The sequence below is a fragment of the Lepidochelys olivacea genome (assembly GCF_965140295.1).
Source record: "Lepidochelys olivacea isolate rLepOli2 genome assembly, chromosome: 17".
NCBI classification, from domain to species: domain Eukaryota; kingdom Metazoa; phylum Chordata; order Testudines; family Cheloniidae; genus Lepidochelys; species Lepidochelys olivacea.
Window position 1 is genome coordinate 5,423,967 of NC_140427.1, and position 12,286 is coordinate 5,436,252.

General features: G+C 37.2%; 1 protein-coding gene across 9 annotated transcripts in view; it reads left to right on the plus strand.

Moving 5' to 3' along the window:
• Positions 1–12,286, plus strand: part of VMP1 (vacuole membrane protein 1) — an 89,452-nt gene that overhangs the window by 36,273 nt on the left and 40,893 nt on the right. For all 9 annotated transcript variants that reach the window (XM_084650586.1, XM_084650585.1, XM_084650584.1 and 6 more), the window contains 2 exons: positions 437–604; positions 5,186–5,317. In XM_084650586.1, coding sequence (XP_084506712.1) covers positions 437–604; positions 5,186–5,317 — 300 coding nt within the window. The remainder of the gene's footprint in view (positions 1–436; positions 605–5,185; positions 5,318–12,286) is intronic.

Sequence of the window (12,286 nt, forward strand, 5' to 3'; positions counted from 1 at the left end):
GTGCCAATGCATGAGAAACTGAAAGACTATTCAGCTTCTTTATTAATTGCTTGTGGAATAATATGGGGAAAAACCATTGGTTAAAAGTATACTTTGATTTTTTTTAAAGTTCTTCAAGTTTTAAGTCTACAATGTTACTACTAATACAGGCAAGGAAACGTATTTTAACTTCATAGTCCCTTAAAACTGAAACAGGAGCACTTTAGATTTTCTTATGTTTGGAGTTGGATGTTTATTTACTTACATGCATCGGAAGGCTGAGACCATTGTATATAACATTATAGACTATATCTAATGTCAAGTGTGGAAGTACATTTCCTGGATGCATTTTGTGTCCTGATAGGTTTCCTATTAGCCATATTATTTAAGGTAAAGCTAACTCTTGTTTAATGCACACAAAATGTATTGAAAAGTTCTTGTCTGATATATTTTTCAGGGTCCACACATAGCATCAGTTACACTTGCTGCGTATGAATGTAACTCAGTTAATTTTCCTGAACCACCGTACCCTGATCAAATTATCTGTCCTGATGAGGAGGGGATTGAAGGATCCATCTCTTTATGGACCATAATCTCAAAAGTCAGGCTAGAGGCCTGCATGTGGGTAAGGTTTAACTTACACAATTTTACCTAAAATAAACAAAGCAATGCTGGCTTTTGCTGACAGCAGTAACATATAACTCTTCATGTTGGAGGCATGATTTGCTGATTCACTTTAGATGTCTGTATTAGATCTGAACATCTTCAAAATGTATTAAACAGAAGCAGTTGAAAATGGTTGGGTCAATTTTTATCAGCTCCAGGATTGGAGTAAGGTTGGGGAACAGAAATCTTCTACTTTGTTATAGGAATTTCTTCTATAGAGTCCTATAAAAATCACCTCTGTTTCCAAAGCGTAACTGTTTTTTCTAGGCACTTTAGCAGAAAATGCATGACATTTATGAGCAACTAAGTGCAAAAAACAAGTTTTTGAAAGGAGATTCTTTGCCCCAGCTGCACTTGCAGATTAAGGACTGAATCCTGCAAGCAGTGAGGGACTTCACTCTCATGAATACTCCCTTCGAAGTCCATGGGCATATTCAAGCGAATGAAGTTATTCATATGTGTTGAAAGGATCAGGTCCTAATGTTGTAGCAGATGCCCTGATCTTGGGGCTGCATCAGTTTTCTGTTGCGTTGCATGTAGCCTGTTCACATGCTACGCGTTGAAATTAAAAATCCATGTTTTCCTGATGAAAACATTCACTTATAAAGCAAAAAAAGGAAAAAAAAAAGTTATCTGCTAAACACTGAAGCACACTCTTTGGGCAGGTATTTAGTGAGGTGGATGTGGGTGCTTGTCCTTGGAAATGCACTCTAATTTTAGTTTAGTGTTCACTTCTTTGGCTTTTTAAAATTTGTTTATTGAAGAATATTGGTCAGCTAAGATGTCTTTTTCCCATAAAATGTAAACTATTTTGAACTGAAACTTACACAAACATATCTGATTTGAACTGCTTTTATGCCAAAAGGTTACCACTGATGACTTCCTGTTCTGACCATTGGTTTAATTATTAAATACTTGGTTCTCCAATTCAGATGTTGGGGATGGAATGGGATCATTATAGTATATCTTTTCTAACTTGTTTCTGGAAGCCTTAAAGGTTTGAAAATAACCCATAATAGACTTTATATTTTGGTTATTACAGTTTTAAAACTTGTCAGTGACCCTATCTCCAACACAGAAGTTAAATGTAGATCATATATATTACAGGTTTATAAGTACAGTATACAAATACTTACAAAAAAAAAATCTTCAAGGATAGAAGTGCAAACCCCCAGCCCTCTCAAAAACAAACACAATATACGTTTTTAATGTTTCCTTTTGCTAACTAGAGAGCAAAATTGCATAAATATTTCCATATTTGAAAAATAAGTAGAGTTAACTGAAAATCTCCCACAAACAAACGTCTATAAGACAGTAAGTTCGGGATCTCTTTCATTCTTTCTTTTTTCCTACTGCTCCACATCATAGTCTTCATGAAGTTGGAGCAATAAGAATATCATTTAAAATTAAGTTCTAGGGTTGCAAGGAAAATGTAGCTCAGGATGAATGTGCTTGCTGCACATCTTTGTTAATGTATAAAATTACTGACCTAAACTGAAAATTAAGTAGCTTAGACCGAAATGAACACACAGTTGCATGCCTTGCAACTGATTGTACCCTATCTTGAGAGGAGAGAGAGAACAAGAGGTACCTTCTAAGGCCTTTCTTTGTGCTGCTTGCTGGTTCAGACCAGGGGAATTACAAGACTATCTGAGCAAGCCAAAATGTTTTGTGAAATCTCCTCTTTCTTCCTACCCTCCTCCAAATATATTGTCAGCTACCTTTTATTGAACTTTGGCTGTGGTAGATTTCCCCATGGGCGCATCTTCAATTTGCCATTGGTGTCTACTATATTGTTATGCTTTCTTGGACTCTTTCATGAGTACCTAAACATTTCTTAAGAAGAAAAGGCGTACTTGTGGCACCTTAGGGACTAGCAAATTTATTTGAGCATAAGCTTTCATGAGCTACAGCTCACTTCATTGGATACATCCAATGAAGTGAGCTGCAGCTCATGAAAGCTTATGCTCAAATAAATTTGTTAGTCTCTAAGGTGCCACAAGTCCTCCTTTTCTTTTTGCGAATACAGACTAACACGGCTGCTACTCTGAAACCTAAACATTTCTTGTTAACTTCCTGTAGGTCAAATCAAATTGGCAGCTGCGCTGCTGCTACCATTGTTTTTCTTTTGTCTTTACTCCAAGTTTGCTTTTATAGAAACCACTGAAGAATTCTTGGTCCTATCACTGTTAAATCCAAAATCCTTTTATGTGGAACACAATACTAAATTCCTGAAAAGGAAGTAAATGGACCAACAGTTTTAGTAACTCCAAATGTGACAAATAAATAGCAATATTAATTTTTCTCCTTGCAAACTGAAACCAAGAACAGTAGGTTGAATTTTTTATTAGTGTCTGATTATGGGAAACTAACTCATGAAAACTAAAGTTATGAACTATCAATTTCTAGTAATCTCTACAATCTGAAACGGTCAATACAGCTGTTTAAAATTCAGACACAAAGGGGTATTAGAGGGAGCCTTTTGCATTGTCTAATTCTCCGGTTCCCTGGCTCATTGGGTGAGCAGGGACTGGAAGTGTTGCTGACAGCATCCTGGTGCCCAGTGAGGGAGTGAAGCAACATTACTAAACACTAATTGCTGTTAGACAATTAGTGTGTAACCATGTGGAGTGGCTCCAAAGTGGATCCTGGCCCTTTCTCCTTGATCAAAAGGTGACAGTCAGTATAAAATGGGCCTCAACAGTCCTGGCTTGCAGAAGGTGTTTTTAAAGGGCTTTCAGCCTGCTGGGGGTAGGCCAGTTTTCAGAGCCTTCCACCCCACAGAAGCTATGAATTGAATAGCACCCTAAATGTGTTGCAACTCTTCTGTGTTTTTATTAGAAATTATCTGAAAAGGTAAAAATGTATAATCTCTCCGGATTGGCAGAACAGGCAGTCTGTGTCTTGACCAAGATAAAGTTTAAAAGAAGCTTTCTAGATGAGTAGTTTCCCATTTTAACTGTATGCATTTGTGCAAAAGAATGTTGATTAGCACTTGCCTTTCTAATTCCTTGTTGATGTAGGGAAACTCTAAGCAAATATCAGATGGAAATTTTAACAGTAAGAGTAAACAGCCATGTTTGCAAAAGATAGTATATAGTTGTTGGTTTGGATCACTTAAATGCTTCCTTTTTTACATATTAAGGCAATCTGTCTTGAGTAGACATGGAATCATATGATCTCGTTGTACTTTCGAGATGTTTTGTAACAAAGACCTTGTGATTTAACCAATTTAAGGAAAGTTCACTTCTAGTACACACATGGGAACCTTTCCCTTCATGAATAAAATGAAGCCAAGCAAATTGGCACATTGTTGTGAAGCAAACATTACTTCTGTTCTTGCATCACCTTGAGAACATAATCCCAAATTATTTTTTCTGAAAAATAGCTATAACTGTTTCCAAGCTTAACTTTCCATGTATCAGAAATAGACAGGCTAATGATGTTTTGGTGGTGGTGTATTCATGCAGATTTGTTACACATGGGGACAATAGGAAGACAAACATATCAGGGGGGTGTATTTATACAGTACACAAACAGGGAGTTTGGGTAATAGTACAACTGATGTATTTTTATAGTGTTTAAAATCAACCTGTTGATTTAGAATATACAAAGCAGCTGGGATTCTCCCTTACATACAGCTGCATACAGAATATGAACAAAGGAAACTGAAGGGCTTTATGCTGCTTTAAAGGAATATAAAAGCATTTGTCATTTGCTAATGGTTCTTAGTAAGAAGGAACATCTGCGTGTGGCTAAGGGTTAGCACTTTTCCAACAAAGCGCCCACCTATTGTGCTATTACGTATCCTATATTTAAACCATTTGCATTTAATCCAAGTTCCTGTTTCATTAACCTCTGTTTATCCGTATGTCTAATACTGATTTAAAAAAAAAAAACAACAACAAAAACTAAAGCTGTATCTACCCACAAGGCTGAAATGAGTCATTTGATGTCCCAAGAAAACCAATCATTTTCCTGCAGTGAAAAGGCAACCCTACTCTGATTCTTATTTCTCTTGGCTTTCTTGACCCCATTTTGTGGACAGATAAAATACTAGATAAGTTACAGCCTGCTCAACATATTTTCATTTGCTCAAACTGTAGTAGAACTTGAGGCAATGTTTTCCAATAAACAAGTGTGCCAAGTCTCAGGACAGACAATTCAACTGTATTACAACTCTACATACTTATAGTTTGGTTGGGGGGAAAATGCATGTGGCTAAACTAAGAGAGGGAGAAAATATAGTTTCTTAGGGTAACTTGGATAACATTTGAAGCTGGGAGAACTTTGTGTAGCTGGTAACAATAATTAGCCTCCATTGGAAACAAGTGACCCCTGCAGTTCTGGTGGGATAAACCTTATATGTATTTGTGACTCTTATAGAATCATAGAATATCGGGGTTGGAAGGGACCTCAGGAGGTCTTCTTATGAGTATTTTTTTTAAACTTTCCAAGGAAAATTGTGAACATCAGTTGAGCTTTTTTTAAAGAGCTCTAATCAAGAAAAATAAAATTAAAATAATTATTCTCTTCCCAGGGTGCTGGCACAGCTATTGGAGAGCTGCCTCCTTATTTCATGGCCAGAGCAGCCCGACTCTCTGGTGCTGAACCTGATGATGAAGAGTATCAGGAATTTGAGGAGATGCTTGAACACGCAGAGGCTGCACAAGTAAGAACACTGCCAAATATTAGAATGCGTTTAATTATCACAAAACACAGCAAGATTAAGATGCAGCAGACAACAGTTCCACTGAAACAAACATGCAAGAAAGCAGCCAATGTGACTTTGTGAGGGGCTGCTCATAGGTTAGAAAAGAACCTGCACTGGATACAGAGATGTAGAGAAAACCAAACAATTATTTATAGTCCATTAAGGCAGGAATATGTTAATGTAGACAAAAAAATTAAGGCAAACAATAACTTTTACAAATACAAAAAAGTTCTACAAATATGGCAAAAGAAGTATTAGAGGGAAGATGAGGCCCACTAATAAATGATGTAGGAGTCATTAAACTAACTGTGATTATTAAATAGCTGAACTGCCAAACTGTTTCTTAAAACTCTCTTAACGAGGAGATAATCTCCAGCCAACTTATTTTCACTGGATAATACTCACCTGCCTTGCCACTAGCTGTTTGTGCTGCCAATGTCTTGGCCAATTTAACAACCTGAGGAAACGTATTCTTTCTGATGTTGAAAAGCAACCAAGCTGCTTTGAATCTTTTTATTCTTAGCCTTTTTTCAATTCAATTTTATTGATAGATATAATACAACTTGGTTGCCCCATATTAGATCTTAATCGAGTACATGACTGTTAATAGCTTTCTGTTCAGGTCTGTGTGCGCCTTGGTTCAGAAATTATTTAGTTTCTAAATGTACAATTCTGGGGGGAAAGGGCGGGCGGAATTTTCAGAAATGTCTTGCTGCTGAATTCCTACTCTGTATTCTGCTTCCTTTTTATTCCTGTTTGTCTACTAAACCACTAGGTGGAAGTGGGTCACGATAGCATCAGCTTGATTCCTTCATATAAAAATCTATCTACTATGCACAGCAAAAGAGTTTACATTGTTTTCTCTTTGACCAGCCCTTCACTGTAGCAAAGAAACTACTGAGTCTTGACTTTTAAGAAGTATAAATGTTTCTTACCCTCTCTTTTGAGAAGTTACTACATGCAGGAAAAAATAATCCAAAGAGAGAGAGCATTTGGATAAACCCAAGAATCTCTGAAAATATTCTTCCAAAAACAGCCTTAGGTTTCCTTGGACTTGTCTGCAAACATTCATTCTAGTCTAATAATGTTAATCATAGTATTTAATGCTGTCTAGCTTGCCAGCACTTCAGGACAAGAAGCTCATCTTAATACCTATTCAGGAAAATGCCTAACACATTGGCACTAGATAAATAATAATAGTAAATTAAGAGATCCATCTTTTTAAAGGCATACGACCAAAAATTCACCTACTTTGACTTTTGCTCCATTGCCAGATATTTATTTTACAAACCAATCCTTGATCCATATACATATTTTAAAAAATCCCAGCAAACCACAAAACCAATCAAATACATGACTCAGAATTGAACTATTATCCATACTTATTTACAGTGACTCTCCCAGTAAGTTACGTGAGATTTTTAAAGTTCTAGGTGCAGCCAAGATTGGTTTCTAAAATGCATGGTAGGATTCTTGGATATAAAACCTTTGCTAGTGAGGAATCTTGTCAAGATAGACCAAAAATACCCTTAACTACAATGATGGTGTGATTGGTGAACAAATGAAATGGTGTCGTTTGTTAAGGAAAAAATAACATTGTATTTATCAGCACTTTGATTTCATTTTCTCAGCAATTGAGTTTGGATTGAAGCACATTGTTTTGAGGATGGATGACCAGATGAAATTTCTTAAAACTTTACTTGCAGTTTGATTCCTATAAGAGACTCCAGCGTGAGGCTATGACAATCTGATTAAATTGTAGTACCGTTACAAAACAAATAGTTCAGTATTTAAGATTGGACGGTATTTTCCACACGCTAATATGACTTCCTTTGTGCTTTTGGCTTTCTGTTGTGTTTTTGCTAGATGTCTGTGAGAGGCACGCATGAATGTCTCTTCCTATGGCCTTGAGCAAATCCTGGCATCGTTCGCAAAAGTGAAGCTTTGTCGCTGTTTGCACTGCATAATCACTACTGTGTGTGCAGTTTAAAGTTTCCTTATAATTGTGAATAGCAAAGTTTCTGTTACCTAAATCAGCTTGCCTCACTATCAGATTCTGATCCTCAGTGCCCAATAGTATAGAGAATTTGGCAATCTGATGCCAGTGGAAAACTACAAATGTTTGACGCCATTTAACAGTGAAAGGAATCCTTTCAATATAAAGGCCTCTCTCCTCCCCATTCATTTGGGAGGTGTGAAAATAGGTGTGTTAGTATTTCAAAATAGCTTCCTCCTTTAGTTCTAATGAGCTGTTATAGCTGCCTACAAAGCAGAGCCAAACTGCTTAGCATTTTGCATGTTTTGTATGTTTTTTTAATTAAGAAAATTTGTCAATATTATTTCTGAGAAATACTATCGTTTTTGCAAAACAGATGAGGATACTTGTGGCATTCTATCAAGTAATATCCAGTCTGTGTGATTGACAGAAGAGAAAAATGTTCTCTGTGGATTTTTTAAAAGGACTAAAGAGAAATAAAATGATTTAAAATGGGTTATACAGTATGATGGGTTAGACCAATCATTCTGTTAAAATTTGCATAGGGGAAGAATATTGTCTCCCTAAAGTTAAAGAACGTATCTGAGCAGGTTTTCTTTCATAAACTGTCAATCCAAGTGACCTGGCTTCTGGAGTCACTTTTTGAGAGAAACCATGAGCTGGCTGATGTGTAACTTTCTGTTTTTGTATTTTTCCATTAATATATTTAGAAAAAGCCCCATATCTTAATGGAACACCACTTCTTCTTTTTTTGTTAGTCAGTTACAGTTACTGTAAGTTAACTAAAGAGAGCTTCACATCTTCTATTGCTTCATATATCACCTTTCATTCTGCTTGGTTGTCCTGCTGGCAGTACTGTAATTCTGCCTTGCCTAGTCAGGATTGCTTTTTCACGAACACTACAGTAAATGCAAAGCACGGTTGGCTGTATCACTACACTAAACTAACTTGGCCTGTGATATGGGAAATATTTCCTCTATATATTATGAATTTTATTTTTTATAGAATTTTAATAGTGATTTTTCCAATGGCTGTCACTTTGGTTCTGTCCAGTTAAGTGCCAGTGTCCTGAAATTTTCTATCAGAGCTCCCCACTCTAAATATGAGGAATATCATTGGTGAAACCTTTCAAACCAACCTCTCAATTAGGGGAAGTTGAATCTACTACTCAGTGCTGGAGCAGCGCATGGGCAATAACACAGTGCAAATGTAACTGTGCAGTTTCCTATATAAGCTTTTTGTCTCTGTTTCTGCCAGTATGATAGTTACTGATTGTAGAGTATTTTCTGATGTCTAAATCTCTTTCTGTATCATACTGAACAGCTTAAAAGCTGATGAAGTTTGTGGTGAAAACAAAGCTTAATTCAACTTAATACAACTCTATGAAAGTACCGAATGCGTGGGCCCTTGCTGTATCATGCTGCTCTCTACTAAGAGGAGAATGTAACTAAAGGGGCCCTGATAACTAACTAAATCTTCTTTGTACATCTGAGTGTTAGTGACTTTCTGTGTTTTGGATTCATATTTAAGTGGCTTATTCTTTAAGGACTAATGATTTACACTTTGAGTGCTTGGGCTTTGCTTCTGTGCACTGCTGTGGGAGCCAAGTTTCCCTGTAAAAAAATATTTGCTAGTTGCCTGTGTTACTATCGGTTACTTGCTGTTTGTTTACTTTCCAAATTATGTTCTGGCTTCCTTTAAAGAATACAAACTTGAAAAAGGGTTAATACCATATAAACCCTGAGATAAAACAGGACTCATTGTAAATGATTGAGTGCCATCTGTACACTGAGCATCAGCCGTTGCTGGGACCTGTTTTTGACTCCACTGAACCTTTACTGGTTGTGGTTTGTCTGGCCATCACATGACTTCTCTGAAAATTCCCCCTCCCCTCCATTTCCAGTAAACTGTTTGAACAGGAGTGACTCAGAGTGAAACCAGCTTCCCTGTAACCACAGGGCCTGTTAAAGAATTTGTCAACGTGGACTCTAGAGGGTTTGTATTAAACTTCACTGTAACTGCTTTGGTTTGTATTGCGTCAGGAGTTCCATAGAACAACTTCCTGCCTGAAGAGTATGTTGCTTGTCGGCAATGAGTTAAACTGATGAACTCTGAGCTTAAACCTGTCTTTCTAGCATTTCTTAAAGGCTTTGTGCCTTGAGCAGGATTGCTTTTCCACACCTTAATGTAGAGTTTCTCCTTTCAGAAATAAGAGTGCAAAGTACACCACCACACCCAACCATGGTTGCTTTGAGGACTGGAGCACTGTATGTTCTGACAGGGCACTGTGACTTCATGCACCTGGCATGAATAAGTCAAAATGTTATGTAATTACCAAAGTAGAGCCGGTCTGTGGTTAAATTAAATATTGATCTGTTTCTTGGTTAAAACAATGTTAACCATCGTGTTCAGGTATGACTTCTCTAAAAGGCTTCCTTGGTTGCCAGCTTGTTGGATCAAAAGGTTATTTTGTTGCCTTGGTTTTTTACAAGAAAATTTTGTGCTTAAAATAGTGCATGGGGAGTTGTCAAGATTTCCACTGTACTGTTTTTGCTGCACTTCCATTTTCTTTACATTTTTCCTTCCCAGAAAGTATTTGTTTGGATCCAATTCCAAATGCCATTCTTCATGTTTCCTTTAGTCTTCCAATCGCCCCCTTCCCTCATCAGTGTCCTCTCTTTATTAATTGTGCTGTACAAGAAAGAGATTCTTTCTCAGCGTTTGGTCTAGGCTGCCTAATGGGTGGCCACCAGGAGGCTTGTCTGCACATTGTGCATTCCTGAAGTTTGATGCATGCATTTGTTAATACATGTATGGGAGTTCTTTTTTAACCCTTTCACCAGAGCCAGAATTAAAAATATAAGTTCACACTGATCTAACTCTGGTGAAGCTTCCCCTTGAAAATAGAACTTTCTGTGAAATACAGGGCTGTATAGTGAGCTAAGAATGAAATTATTTTTCACTGGAGAAAGAACCTAGTAAATAGCAGTATCATTTTTAGTATCCGTATTGTCTTTGAGATGAATGGCAGATTGTTCTGGGCTTTGTAAAGGATCAGTGAAAACTTTCCTGAGTTCGGAAACCATATTAAAGAGGACTTCCCAAGAAAAGGGGGCAATGAAGGGTTAATATAGCCAGACTGTTGACAATAGAAGCTATGAGTAATAACATAAGCCTTTTTTCTTGCTTGAATTTCTTTGGTTATGGGCAATAAATACAGCAGTCTTGTGCCTGCATTGTTCTATTAATTTGCACACCTGTTTACAGATAAGGAAAAAACCAGTAGGAATCATTAGGTTACCTTTGTTTAAACTAATTTAAAGATGTCTTTTCAGTTTTCTCTTTGAAATGCCCTTTGCAAAATGCAGTAGAGGCTTTATTCACTAAAACTTCTTTACATGCTTCCATGTTTTTTAAATCTGGAACGTGCAAATGAATAACTTCCTAATACAAAGTCACCAAGTTAGAAGTCTTGATCACATTGAAATGGCCTGGCCCACTATCAGCACTGAAAGCAGAAATTAGTCCAGTTACAAATCTCATGTTATTTTGCAATAAAAGCCCATCATGCCAAAAAGAGTACAATGTGAGTTTCTGATCTCGCTAGCTGCTATTGTATAGCAATTGTGAACGAGCAGTTAGTTTGAACTTGCCCTTGGATGTTCAGGGGGAATTCATGTTGCTGTCACTGAGTGTTCCATGTACATATCTAAGGACACAATTTGTCCTTAACGCTTGAGGTATAGTACCGCAGTCTCAGATGAGATTAATTCTCTTTATGTTCTCTGCAGAATAATCAGTAACTTCTGTATAAATTTCCGAATCTTCGTTTGCATTTTCTGGGGAGCTGGTATCCAGTCAGAAATTTCTAATCATGATCTCTGTTCCTTAAATTCAGATGTATAAACTCCCTTACCCAGGATTTTGTTAGCTCCCGTACTTCATCCCTTATCTTATCTTCCTTTAGGACTCCCCTCTAATTTCAATCAGGTTCATCCCAAAGCTTTCGTTACCATTTCGTATGTGGATTGTATTTGAGTTTTTGGCCTTATGTGGTTTGGAGGAGACAAGTCACTGGGAAAACATGCTGCATGTCAGAAAAGGAGCTTCTAAAAGATGGTTTGGAATATAAAGCTTCAAGCAAGTTCATTTTTCTACTCCTCTCCATACTAGGGTCTGTTCCGTCAAACAAAAGAACACCCCAATGTTCAGTGTATAGGATAGAGATCAAAAGGAGATGCTTGAAGTACCACCCAGCCCTTCCCCCCAATAGGAGCCTGCAATAAATAATAGAGATTAATTCTTGTGTCATCAAGAAAATGGCTACATTTTTTCTTGTTCCAAACACTGTTTAAATCCTTACCCTTGTAGGAGAGTGGTATGCAGACCACTTCTCTTTAAGTCATCTGGCAGCCCTGTCTGCTTCCCATGAATAATAAGCGGCAAGATATGCTGAGCTCTGTACATCATCTGCCGATTACATTTATTGGGGGAGCCCTTGCATGTAGGGAGGCTGGTCAGCTGTGTAATAGGTTATTTGCCTGTTTTTAATAATTTAAGTATCTTTGTTGCTTGTGTTTTTGTTTTGAGTTTTTTGTTTGTTTGTTTGGTATTTTTCTTGATTTTAAGTTCCTTGTGAAGGGACAAAATATATATTTAATGCTGGTGACTTTTTTTTTTATTTGGATTTGTCTGGGGACGAAATAGCATTGCATACTATGCTCATCCGGTTATCCAAAATTGCTTCCTTCCTTATTGTGGGCGTCCAGGGGTAGGTAATCAATCTCACTGCATTCCAGACACAAAGAGCCTTTGTTACAATAACTAGATCTTGCTCAAATCCTAGACTTAAAATATATATTTTTTAAATTTGGATAGGCCAGGACTCTCAGGATGTCCTGCTGCTGCTAGTTACACCAGCTTGCTAGATC